Source organism: Opisthocomus hoazin, chromosome 11 (genome assembly GCF_030867145.1).
Source record: "Opisthocomus hoazin isolate bOpiHoa1 chromosome 11, bOpiHoa1.hap1, whole genome shotgun sequence".
In the NCBI taxonomy this organism is placed as follows: domain Eukaryota; kingdom Metazoa; phylum Chordata; class Aves; order Opisthocomiformes; family Opisthocomidae; genus Opisthocomus; species Opisthocomus hoazin.
In genome coordinates this window covers 19,381,658-19,401,149 of record NC_134424.1, presented here as the reverse complement: position 1 = coordinate 19,401,149, position 19,492 = coordinate 19,381,658, and the positions used below count along the sequence as shown (strand labels likewise).

The following is a 19,492-nucleotide window of genomic DNA, read 5'->3' as shown; positions in this document are numbered from 1 at the left end:
AATTTCACTGCTAGCAGATTTAGAAATTACTTCAGTGGACCTACGGAGTCATCAGAATGAATCGATGGCAAAGGAGTCAGTGTAAATGCATGGAGCTATATAGGGAATATGTTTCTTTTTTAAATTCAGAATGCTCTGACAGGAGAGCTGAATTCCCTGGGGAACGACATGAGAGTCTGCAAGGAGAGGAACTGCTGCTACTTACCCGAATCCAGCTGAGGCTCTGATAATCATAGAGGCTTTCGTACTGCATGGCCAGTTCTCTGCACAGCGGGATTCCAAACTCCCAGCTCTGCAAAACCAAAGCAAATCACACTCACAGCAACCAGCGTGTTATTGTCAACTCAGCTGAAAGGAATACGGAAACTCAGTTTTGGGAATTCATTTGGCTTGAAATGCCAGGGATTAGATGTGAAAATGCAATGTGATGAAACAGTTTCCATTAAATATCAGATTAATTCCTTCTTCAGGATGGTAATAGAGGCCTATGTTCCACTGAAATTACAGGCCTATACAGCTTGTTACTGACAATTCACTCACGAGACTAGGAACTTATTTGGAGGAAGATAATACAACTAACAACTTTTCTTCTTGTTAGACACCCATTCAGCCCACCCCCAATATCTCCTTTGCACTAAAACTCCCTAAAGAGTTAGGACTTCGCTCCCCAGCAAAGCGCGCTGCTTCCCAGGGCTGCTGCTTCCTGCTGAAGGCATGAAACTGTCTAACAGTGGGAAATCCCTAAATGCAGAGACAAACCGTCCTCAGGACTGACATGCAGCATTGCACTGAGTGAATATCCATATTCAGAACTGAAAGCAAAACTCATTTCTTCAACTTACCGTCTGCATACAATAAATCCCTTCTAGCACACCATACTCATCACCCCACAGAGGTAAGAAAGACTCCCATTACCTCACTTTGCTTTTTAGTGTGCTTGTTTTACACCCTGGAACTGAAAACTCCTCTCCCATCATCTTCTACCTACATAGATTAGAAGCCTTTTGGAAAACTGACGGTTTCTTGCCATACTTATGTAAAGGATCTAGAACACCAAGGTCTCAGCTGAACCTTTACTGGATTAAATTTTATGTATTACTGGGCTAACTTGCCAGTTATTTTAACTGAGACCCTGTTGTAGTGAAAACAATATTAACGTGTGAGTTAGACTATCATCTTAAGTTTTACAGTTATTAATAGCAATATTGTAAATGATTGGTAACAGTAATTATGTGAAATATCAGCATGTAGTATGGAAACAGTTCTTCTTGTTACATGTACCTTCACTTGAAAAAGTGAATCTCTACACTGAGTTAGCGTACTAGGCACTTTACAATGCTTCCCTTTATGCACACACATTTGTAGGGCCTGTTCTCTCATCCTTAATACCATCAAAGCTTTTTTTTCTCCAAACAGCAAGAAAGGTAAGTGTAAGAACTTTTTTATTAAAAGAAGGGATAGCTGTAAGAACTAAAAAGGCTAAAAATAATGATCCTACATCTCTTAGTTTCAGTTAATTACAAAAATTTATGGAAGAACTTGCTAAATGAAAGATTATTTCAGAATCAATTTGGATATTCTGATAGTTGGGGATGATGGGAAGCCTGAGATTTATTTAGATAAATACATTACATACAATAGGAAGTGAACTGAAAGACCAGTTACTTGACTGCTCAGACTATTACTCAGGCTTTTGTGATCTCAAATTAACAGGATTTTTGCTGTGGGTTGTCAAAGTCCATGACATACAAATTGATACACTGACTTGGGATCAACATTACCCAGTGAAGTGTTTACATTTGTGAACACAAACACCATTGCTTTTTTTTTCCCTAGGTTTCAACATGCTCTGTAGAGATATTATACATAGATTTTCAATCCTTAGCTGATCTATATTTACTTGAAAGAATGGAAAGGTCTCTTCTAAAACAGCTGGCCAGGAGTAAATGACTTTTGTCACACAGTGTGAGCAGAGTCTTGCTTCCAAATGGGATGCTGTGGCATAATTGTCTAGTCTGTCTTCTGGACAGAAGCAGAACGCTAGTTGGCTGGCTTCCCTTGAGGTGATCCTAAAACTGTAACCTTTTCAGGCTCCTTTTCTGATGTGAATTAAATTAACAACATGTAACCACATCTTATTTCTCTTTATACCAACGTGTACCCTGATACTATTTGTGTCATGCTAACTCAGGCTTTCTCTCTTTCTTTCAGTTAGATTTCCACACAGAGAAATTCCACTGTGCCAGCTGAATATTCTGTAGATACAAGCTGAGGTATAGAAGCAAAGAAGCACAATATACAGGTACCTTCTGAGAGAGAAAAGAGAGTTTGTAGACATTTGAAAGGAAAAGAGAATGAACGGATATCAGAGTCATGGGGATCCTCTGTTTTAAAATCTGTGATGTTAATGAGTACCATCTTCACCGTGTAGAAATTTAATATGTAATTCCATGTGCTACACAAGCGTCAGTTCCCTCTAAAGCATCATTCTTCCCCCTTTTCAAATAATTTCCTAATGTCTCCAATGTTAATTTCCCTCATTACTGCTTTCTCTTTTGCTGACGGCTGATCTGTTTGCAAGTCCCATATTACGTCCTTCACTTGAAAAGCAGATTCGTGTGACATTGCAGCTTTCTCCTGTGGCACCAGCAACTCTCAGCTGAGTGCTGGTGACTGCACCAAGGAGGCACAGATAAACACAATCAACATTTATGAATGGCAACCTTTATTTGCTCACATCTCAATGTGCTGATTTCTTTTGGAAATGTGATTCAAATGAGGGTGCACAAGAGAAATCACTTCAAATGTTGGGTATGGAGCACACGATCCAAAAATGAACTGCTTTGGAAAGTCAGCTTTGGGTCTCTCACAGCACTTGGCTGGCGCTAAGGAGAATACACACTGCGATGCTGTGATGGAAGCTGGTCAGGAGTTTTAGTTAATCAAATCTAGCAGTGAACTAGACAGAAAAGGGTTGTGTAGTTTTCAAGCTATGGCTGTCCAGAAGCATGATCAGTTGGGTTCAAATCGTTCCATTTACAGTCTCCAACTAGAACACCTTGAGTTTTAACAGACAAAATCATAACCGTGAATTACCAAAAAAAAAAAAAAAAAAAAAAAAAAATCTTCATTTAAAGTTATGCGCTTGGACGCACTGCTGACTGAGCCATAAACCAATGCAAGGCATAGCAGCAATCAGCAGGAAGAAGCACACAACCGGAGTGAAGGCTAAAAGGGCTTTGGAACACCTTGTTCCTTCCCAGGGCAGGGATGCTTCCATACTGGGAATGGGAGTTACTCAGTTCTGCACTCCACTGCCGTGGCCCCAGGCCTGCCACAGCCACACCACCACTCCTTGCCCTCCACTGGCATGCCCTTTACGTCAACCTCACAAGACAGTCTTGTGGCCATAGTTTCCCCCCATTGCTGTGCTGAGAAAATTTTTCCATTAAAAAATGCAGGATTTTTGCACCCTTTTCATGCTGCTTTGACCCCCTTAGTGGAAGATGCCAGGAGCACCATGAGAAACTTAACTCTAGAATGCAACTGTGGGACACAGAACAACAAATTCCACTCTTCAGGACCTGAAGAGGGACCATCTCAGGGTAGTGCAGAAAGAAACTATGAGACACAGGTTGAGGGAAGGAAGTTTCTTCCATTCCCTGTTACACAGCAACAGAGTGCTGAAAAGCAGCAGGAGGATTTGGCATGTCAGCATCTTTCACTTCTGTGGCTTGAGTGACATAGACACTGCTTAAGTGGATTATTTAGTCATTCAGCTACCATTTATAATAAAGGAGGATTAAAACACAAAGTCAAGTAACTCCAAAAACATCCAGTGGGAAAAAACCTCAAGAGTTTAACACACTATAATCCATTAGGAGTTTTATAGCAAAATTACATCCGTCAAGTTTTTATTCCCCTTCAGTGCGTAAACGGAATGCCTGTTTCTGTCAAAATTACAGACTCACTTGTTTTACATAGTCTCTAGATCATCTTTGTCTAGTCAGACAGTACCACACTGCAATGTTTGTACAAGTCAGTAATTTATTTAAGTGCAGTCTGAAAAACCCTAAAAATTTCTGGAACTGAAAAGAGAACCACGTGCAATATTATTACAAAAGAACAATTTTGGCCAAGAAAAAAATTTGGTCTTAATTAATCACTTCCTCATCAACAGGCCACTTCTTCCTACATGCAGGAATCTGACTTCTTTTGCAGGTTCTGTAGAGCGTGACTCTGCCATATGCAACTTGCTGTTACCAGGGCTAGGGAGGAATTATCTGGAATGGCAACCGTGTATGAACCAAATCACATTGGTATTTAATGCCACGGTCATTGCCATCACAGGCAAAAACAGCCCTGAGGCACACATACAGATATTACCTTCCAATAATATAAACTGTAGGAATTTTTCTAGGTAAGGGAAAAATGTGAAGATATTCTGACAGCTGATACCACTTTCAAGGTTCACCTCTGAAGCGTTCCCAAAACACCCTGACACAAGGGACTATAACGCCTGCCTCTGCAGTAATTAAAAAAAAAAAATTGTAGGAGAAACTACTGAATATGTGAAATTGAAATGTATTGATTTTCTTCTTGTGCAATGGATGGAACTGCACTTGAACTGAAAGCCACTTTAAAATAACAGTGATACTGAAAGGACTTAAATATTTTTTAATAAAGAGACTCCTGCAGTGCATTGCCTGCCATTTACTTTTGCAGGTTAGGAACAAAACAAGTCCATGAGTCGTAACGCAGTAATTTGCATAGACAACAACAAAATGCAATCCCACCCCCTAAAAACTAAGGAACTGACATTCATGGAGCTCTCTGCCACATCAGGTGATCCAAAGTTTGGTTTAAAGATATAAAAGTGTTTTGGTGTTTTTCCTGTTGGCCTACCTAAACCAGTTTCAAATGCTGCGCACAATGAAATACCCATATCCATTTTCTTATCTGCTTTCCCGTCCAGAGAGCCAAGAAGCAATCTGTCAAGTTATAAAACTTTTTGATATAAATTTACTTCCAGACTACTGAACTGAGATGATAGGCTTGCAAGCCATATGTCAGGAAAAGGGAAGGAAGCTGCTGGAAGAGAGAAGAAGTTGGCATACCTTCCCTTTGTTGAAGTAATGGATAATCTTACGGCACAGACCTTCCTTACGCTGCCACTCTGACTGAGACGGATAATGCAGGAACTCTCTCAGAGGTCTGTCCTCCCACTGAAGCAACTCACAGTACAAAAGCAAAGTAAACGCAGCCTCTGTTGGAAATGCAGTTATTGAACACTGAATCAGTGACAACAAATACCAGTGGGTTGAAAGGTCACTAGTTCTGCTTCTTAAACAGTCTGGCATTCCTGATTTACAGTATGAGGAACAATTCTGAAGTCTTCAGGGATCATTAAATTATTCAATTACTTAAAATACCAGCACAAAGCTGTTTCCTATGCACCTGATTTTTAGGTACAAATCTGTCAAGTTTCCTTTTACTAGCTACTTGATTAAAATGCTCAGTCAGATACTCAGATATGTAACTAACTAGATTTGGGGCCTGCAGCTGTAAACAGAGCATGGACAACACAGAATTAAAGTCTACGGACTTTCTAAGTGCTCCCTAAAATACTGCAATGCAAGGAAATATGGCAAATGATAATATACCAGGGGGTTTATGATTTTAATCCTCCTCTAATTTTGATTCCACTGTTGTGATTTTTTTTATGTATCTTCCTTGTAGAACACTTGAATGTAAAATTCGGGGTGTAACGGAATAGTCTTATGGTTGTGTGGGCACAGACATAGATTGTTTCACTTGAGGGAATGGGCTGGACCTCACCTTCTGATCTTCCCAACTGCTGTAACTGATTCATGCATATTTCTTCCAAAAGAGCGAATCAGAAGTTAAAGTATGACATTGGGAGAGTCAAAAACTTTTCACCAGGATTTCAGACCATCCCCAGATGATGTCTTACTGACCTGTATAGTTCTCAGCCTGTAAGTGCATGTCACACAGCTTGTGGATATAGCGGATGTACATCTCTTCCTTGTTAATTTCAGATTTATAGAAATTCTGTGAAAGAAAAGAGAGAGTTGTTATTGAGACTCTTCATTCAAGACAATCAGCAGCATCTGTGTATACATATAAAGGTATTGAAAAGATAATACATTATTAGTGTAAAAGGAGGAATAATTATTTTCACATTCACACTGATTTAACCCACTAATTTTATTGTGTGATGGTTTTTTTTTCAAAATTAGGGTAGTCAAAAGCTGAAAAAAAAGGCGAGAGAGGTTATAGAACCTCTGTCACAGGGATACTCCGCGCTCAGGTGGACAAGGCCCTGAGCAACCTGACCTGTGTGGCCGTGCTTTAGGCAGAATTGGACCAGGGACCTCCAGGGGATCCTCACAACCGCTGTCCTTCTGCCTTCTACGCTTGCCTGACACACATTCCCGTCCCAACCTTTCCCACCCCAGTTTCGACAACATTGCACAGTATCACAAAGAGAGAAAGGAAGCGTCTTTACCATAAGGTTAACAGTGCAGCCAATCTTCTTGTTTTCTGTTTCATCTCCTTTCATACAGTCCCTAAGAAAGCAGAGCAATGGTGAAACATACATCTGCAAAAAAAGTCCTTTCAAAATAAATTCGAAGCTATCTTATTCTCCAGAGCTTCCTTGGATCACAAAATAATCATATACTTTATATTTTCCTCCAAAAAAATTTTCTGTATTACGGCTTAAATGATACGAGAACTAAGTGTCCTCTTACATGTCTGCATCTGAGAACAAGCACCATTTCTTACAAGAATCTTAACAAAAATCAGGTAATAGTGGCCAAAAATCACCTGAGCAAAAGATCTACTATAAAAGCGAAAAATTATTATTTATCCAGATGTTAATGCTTAATGCTTAATGGTTTCCCAGTCAAAGGATTAGTATTCATAAATTCAGCTATCCAGTGCAGTGTCAGCAAGCTGAAAGATACAACCTGAGTAATTTAGACTAGATTACTGACTTATTCACGAGTAAGCTAAGTCACAAAATTTATCTTTATTTTCTGGAATATTTTAGAAATTATATCTATTCAAGCAGTAGAAAAAGTTAAAGGCTTCAGAAATTACTAATCTTGACTTGAAAAAAGTCACATTCATTTGTGAAAAAGACAAAATTTTTAAAGCAGTGACAGAGCCAACTGTCTTGAGAGCTGCTGTGTCACCAAGTGGCAGCTGGACTCCAAGAGATGCCTGTGTATTTCCAAATTCCGGTGCGATTCCCTGTTCTGTTAATGAAAAAATCTGTGTGTTAAAAATCAATTAAAAACTGGTATCTGTTTCTGAATTAAGTATGAAAATGTGTATTAATTAAATTTAAAAAAATCAGCTCCCTTGCATTCTCTTTAAAGTGTCACAGATACCTGGTCTTGCATAGTAGTTGTACAGTAGCCCTTTTCAGGAAACAAACAGGAGATTGAATCAAACTTGTAAGGCTAACAAAAAGAGCAAACCAAAAAGCAGAGAAAAGGACGTGGGATTGCAGAATACCCAGCCTAGTCACCTATAAAGAGCAGCAGCAGCAAAAATGATTTGAACTCTTGTCAGTAGGTTGAAGATAGAAATACCTGGGGCAGTTCTGTATAGCTTCCATAGTTTCAAACTGTCTATCATTCCATAAAAACAGCTCCGAGTGTGTGTGTGTATATATACGAAGGTAGAATATTATCTTGTAACCCAGTCAAAGCTCAGCTGCATCGACACAATAGTTCTGCAGACTTCAGTCTAAAACTAAACAAAAGGTGCCTCATTTATAGTGAAGTCTTGCACACTAGTCACCAGCAGCCAGGTCAGACTTTCCTCGAACCCTGCACGTCTTGATGAGGCATTCAGCACATGGTGCTTCAGCAAGGCATTCGAGATCATTCTTGCATTCAGCATCTGTTCTGCTGAATTAGGCCAGATCATTTCAGTGATAGAAGGAATTAATCATTTGGCAACCTGACTGAACCTTAGTACAGAACTACTAATTAAAAAATTTCTTTATCTTTGCTACTACGAGCAACGAGCACACAGGAATGCGAGTTAGGGCTGTAGAGATGTGGGTTTAGGATTTTTGGTCAGAACCTAGCAGCAATGAGTTAGGCTTGCCTACATGGTACTGCCATCAGAGAAGCATGCAGCTTGGTAAACAATAAAAATATTCCCCGTGGAAAAGAAATTTGGTACTACCTCTTTACAAACTTCTTAGAATATATTACTGTTGGTGCCAGATACCTATAGTCAAGCAGACGCTCCATGAGACGAGTAACTGATGTAACAAAAGAGATTCCCGTCTCTCGCCATGTTTCCTGCTCAATCTTCTCCAGCAAACTGTTTGGAGACAAGAAGGCAGCAGATGAGGCTTCCAGGGAAATGGTACAGTGCATGCAGACAGCTGTGGACAGCTTGGTTTCTCCCTCATCAAACAAATTCATAGAATTGCTGTCTTACCTAGGATAAGGCCCAAAGAGCTGGGTTCTACTCCAGGCAGCATGAAGCAAAGACAAGGGAATTACAGAATTGACAGAAGAAGGAAAAGTATCTTCACATTGCCATTTAAAATATATGAAAAAGAGCAATGCCCATGGCAACAGTGGATTCCCACATTATTACCTGTAGTTTAAATACTGCTAACAGCAGTCAGAAGTTGGAAGGGAGTCTAAACCTAATGCAAATACCTCTTCTCTGCTCATCCCCACATAAATTTTCGTCTCTAATGAGCAACCAACCACCCAACCTTGAATCACAATTTATTTCAACTGTGAATAAATAAAGGCAATCTTTTCCTGCTCAGCAAACGAGACAGTACAGGGAGCATCCCACTGAGACAATTGTGAAGGATAAGAGAAGGCTAGAACGAGAACACTGAAAATCAGACCTAAAAAGTGAAAAGAGAAAGCAAATTTACATGCTAGTCTGCTGAAACCGGATCTCTGGTCAAAGAACTTGCCACTTCCATACTGGCAAGAGGAAAGTAATTCTGTTGGGTGTCATACATATCCTCAGGAGAGGCAAACTCTTCTGCACAGGAATGATTTCCAGCTGAGGGAGCCAAATCACGTTTCAGCAGTATAGCTGGAACAGTTGTTTATTTCACACAGCATTTATTAACTTTGTGGAACTGTTTCCTCAAAGTTCACATTGTTCTCAGGAAAGTCAGTAGCAAATCTAAACTAAAGGTTGCTGGACTTCCAGGCTGTGTTTCTTGGTAATACATGCAGCCACTATCATCTAAAAATAAGTAACAAGCTACAGTCCCTGAATTCTTAACATTTCGGGTAACAAATCTCTTCGACTGGAACAAAGGAAATGCACAATATTCCTCTTGCCAGGTGAATAAAGAGAAAAAAAGGATAGCTATTTTCTTTCCTTTACCCCTGAAATAGACTTCTGTTCTCTGTACACATAAAGTACCCGACTTCCCAAGGCTGAATATGCACCAATCAAACCCGAATACATGTAGATGCTTCCTAAGGATAAGCATACAGGATGGACAGGCTTCTCTATTCTGAAAATGAATGAATGTGCAATTGTAATTTCAGAAATACAAGTACTGGTTCTAGCAAAACAAAGGTTTATGCCTTAAAGTGCCAGCATGCTACCGGGAGCCACATACAATTGTCTGGAATATATGGCTAAAGTTCTGCTAATGATCTCCAGGGCTCACTGGAATATTGGAAGATTTACGGTTAACTGCTCCCGAGTCTCAGTGTTCAAAATAAGTCCTTTTGGAATAAACTAGGATCACTGGAAATGGTATCTGGAGACAGGTCAGTAGTGAAAGATAACTAGTGGAAAGTCAGATGTAAAGGCTTTAGGTTTATCTGTACGAGTACTGGATTTTTGAAAGGGAGTGGAAATAGTGTCATGACGTACTCTAGAGGAAACAACTTGCAACTGTTGAGCCAACCAAAACATGACCTTCAAAAATGGGAACAAGCAAAGGAAAATGCCCTTGTGCTCTAACAAGGCCTGACTTGCTACATAGCACACTGTTCCTCCGAACAAGCCTAAGGCCATGATTTCCCTTACTGCTACGTAAAAAGAAAGGCACTGCCTCCTCTAGCAAATCAGTTGTTGACAGGAGGATGTTAACCGCTTACCTGTGCAGCCTTATATTAGATTTCACCACAAGACGACAAAGAAGAATTTAGTTTCTTATATTCTTTTCAGAATTAGAGTGACATATTTCTATTTCACTGAGCCATGTCATGAAAACCTGCCGGAAAGCCCTTACTGCTTTCTCTGAAGATCAGCGCTGTAGCTGCTGCGGCTGCACAGATCATTGCTCTGGCTCTTTCTATGACCCTGCACAACGCAGCGAGCAGAAACTGGTGCAGCTTACAGCAGGCTGAAGAGTTCCCGGTAGTTCTCATCGCCTTTTCCTTCGGATACCAGGCTGTCCAGCTTATCGATCAGCTCAGCCTCCACCTGCATGAAGAAGCGACTGGTTACAAATTAGCTGTTCACGTAGAAGACAAGAGCTCCAAACACGAGGAAGACTGGAAGAATATTTTATTTCTCATGCCCTGGGGCTGCCCACTTCTATGCGTGAGTGATTTATTTCTCTGTGGCTCAATGAAATGGACATACTTTTCTCATTCTTCAGTGAAATAAGAGGATTAAAACTAAATTATCCTTTTGCGTATCATGGTCTAAGTGAACATCCCACGAGACGTAACGCTACTTCTTCACAGGAATTTCTGCAGTTTATTCTCTCACCAAATAAACCACTTCCTGTGAAGCATTGTATCAGATAAAACTATATCCTGTACTGTAACAGAATATCCACACAGAGAAACTAGTTCATGGTGTGATCGCCAGTGGTCTGCTGTGCTGGTTCTGCCAGTAGGTAACTGATTTCCAGTCACCCAGGCATCATTATATTGGAAGATTATTTGTTCATTAAACCCAGTTTTGTCAAGCCTCTCTGTGACTATATTATGCATGTTCTTTTCACACGTACATAAAGGGCCACAACAGTATCATCATGTTTCTCTTCCTTTACAAAGGTTTTGAATGTGTTCATTTCACCCCAAGTCTAATACATTGTTATCATGTTGGATATCAGATATTCCCATAAAATTGATTCAAGTGCAGAAATCAATGTATCTAACATTATACAAGAAAATTTCATGTAGCCTTAGAAATCTCATGGAAAACATACTTTCAGTACTAATGAAGACAGAGGCTCCTTAAGGTTGGAACTGCTTGTAGAAATATAGCTTGTTTTTATGTAAAGACAAGTATAGTCTGAGTTTCTTTATGTTTTTCAGCTGCCAAATTGCAAAGGAATTAAAGATGAGAAGGAAAAGCAAAACACTCAGTGGCACACAAATGGAGTTGGTGCTCTTGTTGCTGAAATCATTAAATCATTAAAAAACAACCTTGTTAAATCATGAGCTACTGAAGAAAATAAAAAAAAAAGGGCTTGAAAATGAATTTCCAGGATTTTTGTGTTTTCTGACAACCAATTTAGTATTCAAACAGTAAAGAGAAGCTCAGAATTAAAAAACCCTTCCCTTTCTTTGCCTGTGATCTACAATGACTTGACAGAGATCAGTAATGCAGCTGCCCAGCTGCCTCGTGTTACACTGGACAACAAATAACTTCCTAAAAGTTAATACATCTGGTGTTACTTAACTGCTTATTTCATTCCAAGACAGATCATGATTCTGTCTTTAATCTTGGAAAGTTATGACATATGCTTCATAAAACAGTGTGGAAATTTGCTCCATGGGTAACTGAAGCAATATTCTTGGAGCTCTAGTTTAGAGTACCTTAATGAGTATAAAAATTAAATGAAGATTATGAAGAGTTCATCTTGATACAGAAACTATGAACAGGTCCAGAAACTTAAAGATGACTGCAGGTACTTATAACTGTAAATGCCAGAGCAGGGACTGTTCTACTGTTACGCTAAAACAGCAAAAAGAGGACCACGATCAAATGCCATTGTAATAATAATAGTAGTAGTAATAATAATAATAATGTTAGTAATAATAATCAAGGTAGTTGAAGAGGGAGAGAAACATAAGCTCCTCGTAATACTTTTCCACACAGCCTTTAGTAGGTCAGGTTATTGAAAAGGTCTGGTATTCTCCTGGAACAATCGATCAGATCTGAAATTTTAATGAGTTTGTGGATAATAAATCATCACCTGAATTACAATAATTTCAATAAAAGGATTTACTACTTCAGAGCACTCATCTGCAGATACCCGTGCCCAGTGTTGTCCCAAACACAATGACAATGAAGCACTGTCGTCTGAGGATCCAGCGCAAACCCATCCTTCGTTATTAATACTTTGCACTTTGGGGATCTGTTTTCCAGTGGAAAATTTTAGCAATTCTCTGGCCATGACTGGGCAACAAAATGATGAAGCCCCCACTGCCCATTCTGCAATCAGAGCTCACAGAAAGTGGAAACTACAGAACTGTCCTTGGGCATAACCACTCCAGGGGAGTTGCTACAATTTCTTGAAGAAGATACAGTTGCAAGGTCCGTTTCAAAGCGTGGTATAGTTACTGCATTATACAGTTCCACTTTGCAGATGGAAATTGAAGACAGAGAAGCAAAGACCACTGTTTTCACAAATACTGGCTAAATCTTTGTGTCTCCATTTTTGGTTCTCGGTCTGACCCATTTAATGGTGGACTAATCATCTAACTGAAACCAATGGGAGCAGTGGGAGCCCAGCACTTACAAAATTCTTTTCCTCATCTCTGACACGATGAGCACATTGCTCCTCTTCTCTATGTTCACGGAAAATTTAGCTAGCTGTAAAGTGCACTCTTTAAATAATCTTGGGAGTCTTGTAATAGTTTTGTGAAATATACTTCAAATTTTCTATTTTTCTATAGTTACATGACAACGTCGTCTTCATAACCAGAAACCAATCAGCAGATACAAACTCCTTGCTTCCAGCTGGACATTGCAGATAGACAGAACCAGAAAAAGAACACTGCAAATGCTTGGGAAGCAACCTCACCTGTTTGAAGTTGCCATTCTTTCTCTGCTCCCAGTCCATCATGTCATGGAAGATGGGGATCATGATATTCCGGACTTCTGGTTGTGGAACAAGTGTAACACCAAGAAAGGGGCCAATCATTCCCGGAATAAAGTGAATCTTATGCTCACCTGTACAACACAAAGGAACTGTAATTAAATAAAAGCCTTTGTTATCTGTCACTGAGAAAATGGGGAACCCCGGCAATGATGACATATCCAAAGCAGTATGCATGAGCATTAGAAAAGAAAACACATTTTCTTTTCCTGCAAGGACTGGAAAACCACTATTTGCTTTACACCATTCCTTGCAAAGTCTCTATGAGCATTTTTAATTTCCCTGTGAAAGCCCACGGCAAAAGTTGTCAGTGCATTTTACTTGCAAAGGAATTAAAACTGTCAAAACCAACCAAACTAAACATATTAACTAGGGGGAAAAGAGGCCACAGATACTTCTCATTTATGAAGAACAAGATTTTGAAAGGGCTGGTGAGAACAATGGTATTTAATAGAACATATTGAGATTTCGGTGACCTACAGAGCTCTTCACCCTCAGTACTCTGGCAGTCTCAGTTTGATAACTGACCTTGACTTAGGACCAAATTGCATGGCTTCTCAGCAACAGAAACCCAAGGCATTTTGCTAAGTCTCTTCCATGGCATGCTTACTGTGCACTCGCAGAGAATAAATCAAAATAGTAATATTTGGAACAACATTCAGGGATAAATATCTCTACATATCTAAAATGGGCTTCTCATTTCTTACTTGAATTTGTCTGGCATTATTTTCTGGTTATTTGATCTCTGTTATATTGGAGAGCCTTCTATTCTCCACACAGATCCTTAGAGACTGTGATCAAGTCTGGCTGTATCATCTCAGTTTTGCAAGACAGGTCAGGCTGATTCCGTATTTTGTAATATGGCATTTTCTTATTTCTGTAGTCATCATCTTCCTGACGGTTCTCTGAGCTCTGTCCAGCTTGTCTTTGGGGTTTTTTGAGCTGCAGAAAGCAGGACCGGGCATACTATTCTAGAATCAAGTGCACTTATGAAAAAAATGGCAGTAATATTGTCCCTCTTCTCTTACCCAAGATTCTTACTCATTTTCTCAAAGATTATGGTATCTGTTTTACTCATGGCATTTCACAGGTAGCTCCCATTCAACTGATTATCAGCATGATACATTTGTAGTCTTTGTTTTTTTGAATAGCACTCCTACCTATATTCCTGCAAATAAAATGTTCGTATCTGGCTTTTTGAATATATTGCTTGCAGCCACTTCATCAAGTTATCCACTCCGATTTGTATCATTCCTTTGCCCTCTTAATGATTTACCTCTTCCAGAACCTTGTCTGATTTGTGATCCCAAACAGCTGACTTTTTTGAATTTTCCTCTAGAATGCTGTACGCTTCCTTTGTGCTCAGACATTTCCACAGGATTCACTTTTGGTCCCTGATGAACACTGGATGCTGGCCTAGCTGGACTTGCTCTGATGCAGTACAGATGTCATTTGGCTCTTCTACTAATAAAACCCTGAATTACCTAAACTCAAGACTGGTGCAGAACACTTCTGAAAGCCCAAGTCCTAGATGAAAAATCTCCATTTACCTTTTGAGACCTGTAGCAAGATATATTTTTCCACATTTTGTAACATGCTTAATTTCTTCATCAAAATATATAGGAAAAGGCGAAATGAATTGCAGAAGTTGAAATTTTATCACAAACACTGTGTTATGGTGGACAGGGCTTTTGTGGGCATTGGTTTGGGTTTCCCCCTTTTTTTTTTTTTTTTTTTTTTTTTTTTTTTTTCCTTTTTAAAGTAGTAACATAGAATTTGTTATGCATACAACATATCTGAAGACACCAAAAAAAGAAGCTTTACGGTTTGCCACTTCTGGGCGTTGTTATCAAACACACATAGCTATGGTTTAGTGGTGGACTTGGCAGTGTTAGGTTTACAGTTGGACTCAATGATCTTAAGTGTCTTTTCCAACCTAGATGATTCTATCATTTTGAATCATGACAACTTCGGCTTTTGAATTGTCTACAAAATTATAAAGTTGGTTACAGCTGTGAAAATTCAAATTTCTGCTTTACAGCCATGGATCAGACAAAAGTCAGACCTGACTGCAGCACAGCCGAAGGGATTCAAGAAAGCTGATTTTATGTTTGCAAATACATGAAAACTGTCACTCATGTGTCAAAACAACCAAAACCTGCCACTGTCGCATTGGAGGAGAAAGCATTCAAATTCACAGGAATGTATTATTTCAAATAAAAAAGTACGATGAGACAGTGCAGAAGAGAGTTTTTGGTGGGAGAAGTGCTTCCTGGTTTTACAACTCTTAAGAGAAACTAAGTATTCTATGGTGCTAAAAAAAGTAAGCGAAAAACAAAGAAACAAAAAAACCCAACACAAATCTGGGGTTACTCTGGCTTTAGTCTTAGAACAGAGAAGGAAGAGACATACCCAGGTTCTGCCACATGCTGAAGAGCTCATACGCCATCATCACTCTCATATCGCCGTATCTGAAAGAGACAAGATAGACAACTGCCTAATGGAACAAAACCTAGCAAGGCAGTGATGATAAAAAAAGAAAAAAATCAAATTCACATTTAAGTCAACATAAGAAAATCAAACAACTCAACTAATCACTGAACATTGTATTAGGAGATCTACTTATTTATTTCCCAAGTATTTCCACATCCCAAGTTCCATAATAAATCACAGGGACTTGTGGTAAAAAAAAACAAAAAAAGTCTTATTTTTGAGGTGGCAGAAAAAGCTGGGAACCCAACACAGTATGTTCTTACTTATCCAGAATCTTCTTCCTCTTAGCTGGTGTGGCATTTTCTAGTTGGAGACTTGGCTGGTTTATAAACAAAACTGCCAGGCTGAAATAAGAGTTCCACACCTGTGACACAGGAAGAAGTTTTACAGCATTACACTCTAAGGAGTAAGTTTTAAACAAATGCAGGAAGACATATGTTCCTTTATATGTAGAATGAGACTGTTCCTTTTTGTAATCAAGATGTAACTTAATCAAGATGTATCTTAACTATGGAGAAGCTAAACTCTTAAGGATACCAATGGATTATTTAAAACCTGGTAGGAACTAAAATTTAAAACCCCAAGAAGATAACACCACTGGGCTTTCCCCTTAGCACCAGAGTTCAAAAATGAATAAACTTGGTGACTTCAGGGAAGTTTTAAATTGTTTTTTTCTCTAGGCTAAACAGATCTTACCCCTCAAAAAGCCCCAGAGATTACATCATATCATGAAGTAGAGCCCTATAATTTAGTCAGTTTTCCCAAAGAAATGAGGCTTTTGCCATCACGCTGTGTGTACACGTGCCTGGGTGCACATCTGGCAGCTTTTCCTGAGTAACACGGAGCTTGTTGCCCATTTTCAGCGACAACAGACATATGATCAGAAAACACTCTGATACTGTGTTCCTCCAAGTTTTAAGGCAACAGCCAGAAAGAGAGACTGCTGGGAGAGGAAGATGATGAATGCCCCAACCTCAGGAGAAGCATTGCCTGAGTTTACATTTTATTGGCTCTGAATCTGTAAGACAACATGCTTCATTAGCTCCTCTGCTTATGAAGATGCTTGCTTCCTTTCTGAGGGGCTCCATGTTCTTGATCTGATCTCACAGTGTATCTGTTCTCCTTTCCCTCAATTCCACAGCAATTCAAATTCCTGTCTTTTATCAGCTAGGTCATCTTCCTCACAGATACTCACATAAATGCTTCAAATTTAATCAGCTAATGTAGAGAGGAGCTCTTGTTCCTTTGTTACTGCTAGTTTAAAAAACTGTCATAACATTTTCTCAGTATCGATTCTTACTTTAAAATCAAAGTCTGTTTCCGTGAAGTTCTTATGCAGTGCAGAAGACAGGTACTGAACTGTTGTCACTATGATACTGCAGTCAAAAACAAAAAAAAAAGAAAGAAAAGAAAAAAAGCACATTTGAGCCTGGAGTACAACATTACAGTGGGTGGCGCTGATTTTACTGTACATACAAAGATGAGCATTCTTCATATAATCATGGCTAGATTCACATAGAAGTCACCGATCTTTCTATGTTTTAAGAAACAATTTGTACTAACTGATACAAGATTAAAATTTTTCATCATCATTGGGATTTTTGGAATTTACATAGGAGCAGTTAAAATCCTGTCTCTTGTAGTGCTGGGCCATATTATCTTCAGTGAAACAACAGAATACACATATCTTTCTCCTATTGTAAGACGAAAGACTTTTTTTTTTTCTCCCCAAAGAAGAGCAACTCGGAAAGTCTGAGCTATTTTCAGTCTTGGCGATACAATGGTCCTTTATCTGGCACACACTTAAACTGAACTGTGAGTATTTTGAGTGTTTCACAATTCTGGATTCCCTGGTATTTGTTCGTAGGTAGCTAAATACACCTCAGTGTATTTATCAAGGCACGTGATAAATTCAGGAATTAGTAAATAGCATGTAGATAAGGCAAAAATAGTATCAAAAGAAACAGCACATCTGATTCACGTGAAAGCAACACTTCCAGTAATGCTGCTAACCATACCTATCAGTCTAAAGGTCTACGGCAAAATTGTGCCAAAGGGAACCAGGTACCCTACAGCATTTACAGAGGTAGCTACTCTTTTCATGTGGGTTTTTCTTTTCTTACAGATCTTTATTTAATCTTTGCACTTGAAATACTGAAATCCACTTCTTTCACTTCCCATTAGTGCTGTGAACTTGCGGAGCATACAGCTCGGCTGAGCAGTCAGCCTTTAGGAAAACTGCTCTGGTGTCTTCTTGTAACGGGAACCCCTCCAGTTGTCAGTCAGTGGTAATTCTATGGCTAGTTTATCTAAAGAAACAAGAAACTAATAAATAATTTCAGCCACGCTGTGTTCATCACACTGCTGCCATTCCAAACAGCATAGTACTTAACCCATCAGAAGCAAGAAAAACAGATAAAGTTAAGCATTAAAGTGGTAGATGACAATTTAATTGAGAAACAACTCTGTCAGTAAAGCACTTGGTGTCACTTATTGTCACTAGGGTATGCTCCTCCTCTTCTACAATAACTGCATCCTCCTCCTAGGCAGGCTAAGGAGCAACGCTTATGGGAAGAGACTGACATTTAGTGTAGTCATTTACTGAGAACAGGAGTTGAGAGCCTGCCTGTTAATACCACTTGGTGCGGGTCGCTGTTCCTTGCCATGTGTTACTACAGCTGCTGTGCCACTCTTACCCTCAACGCAACTACTTCAGCTTTGGGCTTAAACTTTTAATTCTCTGCTACCTGCACATCCTGGTAGAGTTTCAGAAACAGAATGAATATAAAGTCCCAGTTTGGTCCAGAGTGTTGAAGTAACTGCAGAATGAGGATGAGCACTCCAGAATTCCTGTTGATTACCACATCTCAGTCTGACGAAACGCTGCATCACAGGCTTTAACTGCTCAGCTGAGGAGAAAAAATTCTGATATAGAATGTCACCAGTTTATACCTGCTTCTCTACTTACTTGCTGGTAAGCAACCTCATCACCATCCAGTCTCGAGGAAAGACACTCATTTTCATCAGGTTCCGAAATACACAGAAAATCTTCAGGAGGAACTCCTATCAGATAGGGAGAAAAGAATTAAAAATCACCAGCAGCTGCACATAAATCTGTTTTCTTGATTATAAGAAAGACAGTTAAAGCCAAGTGTGCTCCACTTGAGCTTTGTGTCACTAGGCCATTCACCTGAAAACATGGAAACAACATGTATTGGGATATGGCTCTCTTTCTTTTTGTACACATCTAATACGTACTAAACAAGTTGCAGCTGTCTTTTAAAGCTTAACTTCTACAGTGCGATGAGAAACTTTCTTATGTGCACAACTGTATATGACTTCACGTATTATCATCTAGAGTTCCAGTGTCAATTTGCAGCTATTTTCAAATATACTGGAATAATAACCATTTATTTATGCATTCAATTAATTAATGTATCTGTCCAAATTTCTTTGTGCTTATGTCACAAATTTGACAACCCCCCCACGCTCAAACCCAATAAAACTCCTATGTGCGCTTTTAAAAATAGTAACAGAAAACCCCATTTCTGGCAATATGCAGCAGAAAAGATCTCTCATGCAGATTTAAGCTGAATATTTGCTTTCCAAAAAATTCCCCAAACCTGAAGACATTTCCGTTTTTTGACTACCTGCACCTCTACATCTATAAAAAACAACAGCGAGGATAAAACATGCCAAGTTGTTGCACATGCAAACTATGATTTTGTTGTTTTGTTTTTCTTCTACACAAAATGAAGATAGCAAGTGGCAGTGCAGAGTTTCTTCAAAACTGTCCTACCATTATGCCTTAATTTTGGGGGAGATGGGGGGGAACTGGAGCATCTCTCCTATGAGGAGAGGCTGAGGGAGCTGGGCTCGTTCAGCCTGAAGAAGAGA

General features: G+C 39.3%; 1 protein-coding gene and 1 long non-coding RNA gene across 9 annotated transcripts in view; one reads left to right on the top strand and one right to left on the bottom strand.

Annotated features, from left to right (window-relative positions):
* The window catches only part of DOCK3 (dedicator of cytokinesis 3), a 225,148-nt gene that overhangs the window by 30,655 nt on the left and 175,001 nt on the right, over positions 1-19,492 (bottom strand). For 7 of the 8 annotated variants that reach the window (XM_075433137.1, XM_075433142.1, XM_075433138.1 and 4 more), the window contains exons 28-39: positions 18,564-18,658; positions 16,896-16,971; positions 15,859-15,959; positions 15,515-15,573; positions 13,028-13,176; positions 10,382-10,467; positions 8,488-8,514; positions 8,272-8,367; positions 6,530-6,590; positions 5,979-6,072; positions 5,118-5,266; positions 206-292 (exon numbers count right to left, since the gene is read on the bottom strand). In XM_075433137.1, the coding sequence (XP_075289252.1) occupies positions 206-292; positions 5,118-5,266; positions 5,979-6,072; positions 6,530-6,590; positions 8,272-8,367; positions 8,488-8,514; positions 10,382-10,467; positions 13,028-13,176; positions 15,515-15,573; positions 15,859-15,959; positions 16,896-16,971; positions 18,564-18,658 (1,080 nt within the window). The remainder of the gene's footprint in view (positions 1-205; positions 293-5,117; positions 5,267-5,978; positions 6,073-6,529; positions 6,591-8,271; positions 8,368-8,487; positions 8,515-10,381; positions 10,468-13,027; positions 13,177-15,514; positions 15,574-15,858; positions 15,960-16,895; positions 16,972-18,563; positions 18,659-19,492) is intronic. The other variant, XM_075433139.1, reaches the window with a different exon arrangement.
* LOC142362762 (uncharacterized) overlaps positions 1-19,492 on the top strand; it is a 60,751-nt gene that overhangs the window by 36,161 nt on the left and 5,098 nt on the right. The window contains exon 4 of the long non-coding RNA XR_012765271.1: positions 2,212-2,302. This is a non-coding gene — a long non-coding RNA (uncharacterized LOC142362762). The remainder of the gene's footprint in view (positions 1-2,211; positions 2,303-19,492) is intronic.